Source organism: Cajanus cajan, chromosome 3, assembly GCF_000230855.2.
Source record: "Cajanus cajan strain Asha chromosome 3, NIPB_CcT2T_4, whole genome shotgun sequence".
In the NCBI taxonomy this organism is placed as follows: Eukaryota; Viridiplantae; Streptophyta; class Magnoliopsida; order Fabales; family Fabaceae; genus Cajanus; species Cajanus cajan.
Window position 1 is genome coordinate 6081000 of NC_138519.1, and position 5103 is coordinate 6086102.

The 5103-nt window shown below is 36.4% G+C and overlaps 1 protein-coding gene across 1 annotated transcript; it reads right to left on the reverse strand.

Moving 5' to 3' along the window:
* Positions 1-2266: 2266 nt before the first annotated feature.
* Positions 2267-3955, reverse strand: LOC109802911 (AT-hook motif nuclear-localized protein 18). The gene has a single exon (XM_020364325.3). The coding sequence runs from the start codon at positions 3431-3433 to the stop codon at positions 2510-2512; it is 924 nt and encodes a 307-aa protein (XP_020219914.1). The 5' UTR covers positions 3434-3955; the 3' UTR covers positions 2267-2509.
* Positions 3956-5103: the final 1148 nt, after the last annotated feature.

The window sequence follows — 5103 nt, forward strand, 5'->3', positions numbered from 1 at the left end:
CAAATTTTATCCAGAGAAGAACAACATATTACACAAGTTAAGGTTGTGATGATGTTAATGGAGTTGGAAAATGTGGGCTTTGATCTACTTATTAAATATAACCAAGGGTTTATCAACAAGATAACGAATTTCCGAGTAAACAAGTTGGTGAAGAAAGATATTGATTATAATGGAATCTTATTATCCTATAAGTTGTATATTATTATAATGTAGTTCCAAGTTCCAATTGATGCTCACCATGATGAAGCAGAAAGGTATAATCATCTAATCTAAAGCATAGCAATCATGGTCCACCAATATGAACATTACAGATCTAAAACCATGTATAAAAGCTACTTCTACTAAGTATCGTCAAAATAAGAAAGATAAAGAACTTGTTATCAAAGAACTAAAGCAACGTGCCGGTATTTATTCCAGGGTTTTGATGCTCTAAGCTAGCTAGACGTGAAGTGATATGATTAATCAGCTCATGGTTAAAAAAAATAAAAAAATAAAAAGAAAAAACATAGTCTATGAGACTACACAAAGGCAGTTTCTGATTCTGAATGAGAGGACTCTAATTAAAGTGCTGATAAGTTCAAGACTATTCGGTTCTTTAGCGTAAGACCCGTATATAGCTTCAATAAAAAATGATGTTGAATTCAGTGTAAATGTAATTAATTACATATATACGTATTATCATATGATGTGTATATTGAGGAAGTGTAATATATATTTTATATCCTTCCACAACATTATAATCTTACTAATATACTTAATAAAATTAAAAAACAATATCTTAAAAATAAATTAAAAAATAATATCTTATTCATTTAAGATAAAAGAAAAATAGTAAAAATATATTATAAGAGAATATAGGTTCATCCATAGAAGAAGAAGAAATTAGTATATAGTATTGCATTTGTTGTTCAGATGAAGAACTAGGAACAGTATAGTGACTCTGACAGTGTGTCCAAAATGGCTCCCTTAACACAAGAAATGCTGTATCTAGACTTTTACAGGCAGTGTTCATTATTGAGAATGATCTTTGGGAAGTGACAGCTATAGAAAATCTCAGCAAGAGGAAGGCTAAGAATAGAATCCAAGGAAAAGATGGAAATTAATAATTTAACAAAGTACATATTGGCATTGGTGGAATAACAGTGTAAAGAAGCAGAGATAGCTAGCTAGGGTTTCAAGGAGCATCTATTCCATAGTCAAGACAAAACTCGGAGTTTATTTATCTCTCTCTCTTTCCTCTTACCCTCCAATATATATATATATATATATATATAATATATATATATATGTTATATATTCATATTAATTAATATATATAGTATATAGTATATAGTATTAGTTACTTACTAACTTACCTCAGTTTTGATTTTACTTGATTTCTCTAGTGCCAGTGGCACTTTAGGGACTCTTGCTAGCTCTTGAGGTCTGTATGTTCCGGTTTTTGCCTCGAAAAGGAACCTTTTTTTTCCCAGAGCAGCGCACGTGTGACCCAACACCCAATGCTCATCTCTGCCACCACAATACTACTAAACCCTAATCACAGAGAGACAGACAAAACATAGTGAAGCCCATAACCCCACCATTCTCCTTATTCCTAGAAATGCATGAATTTTACTGTCCAACATCTGTTACTTTCTAAGAGTTATCAACTTAATAATAAAATAGTCTAAACATTTAATTAACTTCAACCATGAAACGGGCTCTTGTAGTACAACAATGATGCTTAAAATAAGGAGGAGATATATTATTTTTCATGAAACATGGCAGTAATGATGGTGCTAATTTTGAGAATATGGATGTGGAAAGAGTGGAGTTTGGATGTAATGATGGGTGTTAGTAGAAGAGAAAGTGAGAGTGAGTGGTATAATCATGGTCGAGTCGAGTTAGTGTGTTCTAAGTACAAGGGGCTAATTATTGTGTCCAAAACTTTTTTTTTCTTGAAATAGATAAAAATTCGAACAAGTTCATATATATTGTCATGTTGCACTCATGTGGGGTTATCTTTTGGTTCATGTTTTAGAATCTGAATCTAGGTTCGGAGTCCCAGAAAAACCTCCAAACAGGAAAAAGGCACAAATTAATCAAAAAAAAATAAAAAGAGAAAAAAGAAAACAGAAAACCGTTCTCTTTTCCTACTTCCTGCAAAGATTTACTGATGAATTATCAGACAAGGTACTAGAATTGCAGAAAAACATGAAGAGAGAGAGAAAGTGCACATGCTATAGCTGTGCTGCTTCATCTCGAAGCAACTATACACAAACGAGAATTCAGATAGGAAATAATCATCAAACCCCACCGAAAATTCATGAATTTATACATCCTTCTTCAACTCAACACTGATTAAAGGCTTTAATTAACAGTAAACTAAGTTATAATTAAGCAAGAAGGAGAATGAACAGTGATGATCATAAAGAGAAAATAGAAATTAAGAAAAAAAGACATAAACAAAAATAAAATAAAAGGAAGGAAACAAAGATAACAGAAAAAACCATGAAAGGAAAACATTTTGTTAAAAAGGTGGGCGACCACTGCCACCCCAATAACCCTCAGCCGGTAATTGAACCGAATTGAGAAGATTCTGAGGCATTCCATGGAAAAGAGAAGAACTATTAGGATCTCCCACAAGCTGTTGTTGCTGTTGAGGCTGCGATTGTGGTTGTTGTTGTGTCCCCGCAATTCCCGGGGACCCTAATCCTCCATTGCCAGGAACAGGCACCGGGGTTTCCTCTTCCTCTAAGGGTAGTCTCTCATATGCAGCATTACCAAATGAAGCAGCCATGATAACAACTGGACCTGAAGCCACAAGTGGTCCCACCACACTTCCACCTACCACCTGTCCCTGTCCACCGGCCAAGTATATGGCCAGTCCTGACGCCGCTGGTGGAGCCGGCGGCGGCAGGAATGATCCGGACAGGGACAGAATCTCAAACCTTCCATGAAGGGTCACCACGGCACCCGGCGAAGCCGGCTGCCGGAGTGTGACGTTGGTGACGGTGCCGCTGCCACTGAGCACGCAGACACCGCGCTGTCGCCGCCTCGCGAAGGCGGTGACGCTCTCCATGATGTCACAGCCGTTGGCGATTTCCATGACATGGGATCGGAGAGCGTTGGCACTGTCTCTTGTGATGATAATAGGTGGTTTGGGCTTGTTTTTGGAGCCTGCGGGTCTTCCTCTTGGCCTTCTGGACATCTCACTTCCTCCTCCATCTCCTGACCCGGGTTCCTTGCCTTCTCCGCCGTGTGGGGGCGTAGCAGAGCCTCCTCCGCCGGCGTTCTCGTCGCGATCTCGCTTCTGGCCGTGGCCATTGCCGGCTTCCTCGTCGGTGTTTTGGTGGTTGTGGTGGGGCTGGAATTGGTGGTGAGGGTGTAAGTGAAGATCTCTAGCGAGAAAAGGTGGAGGGAGAGGACGTCCTTGTGCTGCTACAGGATCCATTTATGACAACCCTAGATTGAGGCCTTGAAGAATGAACACCCACAAGCCAAAAAAGTTGAAGCTAATTGAAAGGATATAGATGGGATCTAGATGTTGGTGATGGTGTCTTCTCTTCTTTTGGGGGTTGTTTGATTTGTTTTCTCTGGTTTGGTTACTTTAAGGAGTTGGAAGAGGTAGCTATATCTATCCAAGTGTTGAGAGCAAAAGCATGTTACTTAGTTCTCACCTTCAACACAAGAAGAAAGAGAAGGAATTAAGGTGGATCCCTTGCAAAATCCCACCGAATTTTGAGCTGAACAAAGTCATTTGGTCTATGAGTGGAGGAGTTTGGTTAATTTGATGATTGACATCTGAAGCTAGCAAGCTAAGCTACCTTTATGGGAGTAAGGAAGAGGTAGTTCAAGGTTTGGAAGAAATAAGGTAATAAAGAGTTCTAGGAAAGGAAAAAGGGGGGAAGAGAAACGAGTTTGGGGGCTTTTGTGTGATGGGTTAATATGGGAGATGGTGGTGTGTATTTTCTTTTTTTCTTTTATCTTTTTTGGTTTTTGGTTTAGTTGAAAACCCCATTTGGGTTATTACTGTGTTGTTGGGTTAGGGTTAGGTCAAAGGAATCGGATGGATGATGGGTTTGATATTGGTAAGAAAGACAGCGTGCGCATGGGCGGTGTGTGGGTCCTACATTTCTCTATGAGGACCCTACTTATTGAAGACTACCATGCTTTGCTTCCTCTCTCTTAGCACAAGTTGTGTATTTGTCATATGTGTGTGTTTCTTGTTCTTTTTTATCTAAAAAGCCTGCAAATAAGAACACAGTGTCTTCACTTATTGGCCAAAAACCTTCCTCACTCCATAATCCTTAATCGTAAGCTCTTTTGCTCTGAGCACCTTCATTTTCAGCCATCCCACTCTCACCACTTTGCCTTTGAAACTCATTATTGCTTCCTCTGATGCTTCCCAGAATCAGTATACTTCAAACTTCAGCCATATCCCGTGCTTCTATACTTTCTTCTTACCTAATATAACTAATATATATATATATATATATACTTTCTAATAATAAGTTATTAGTTCTGAAACTATTTAGTCTTTTAAAAAAAAAAATTGAATTTAAAAAGTTATAAATTAAAAGAAGAGACTCAATTAAAAAATAATAGTTTAAGTTACTCAGTAAATATTAATGAAATACTTTATGTAAATAATATATTTATAAAATAAATATTGTAACCTTCCTCTCATTAAATATTTATAAAAAGCTCTTCTTTCAAAACTTTAAACTACTCTAATTTATAATATCTATTATATTTATGTACAATTTAATTACACGCATATTTTATACTTGAAAATTAACATACTGGCGTATATATAACTCATCCTTTATATGCCTTGGTATATATATAATATGCAGACATTTTCATTATATTGTTAGTTTTTTCATAAAACTATTAAAAAGTTTATAATCATTGATCCCAAATAAAATAAAAACCTTGTACTAGGAGTTTCAAATGATTTCTAGAAGTACGTCCTTGATGTGTTGTTCTTGTGTGAAACTTTATGTATTGGTAATCATGAAATAATAAAAGGATTTGGTTCGTGATAATTTGATGGTTAATAATATTATCAACTGTGTATCTGTAAAAAAAAATATTATCAACTAAAATAATGTGATGAAA

What these genes read in the sequence shown, in the direction of transcription:
- LOC109802911 (XM_020364325.3), bottom strand. Translation starts at nt 3,433, where the DNA reads ATGGATCCTGTAGCAGCACAAGGACGTCCTCTCCCTCCACCTTTTCTC.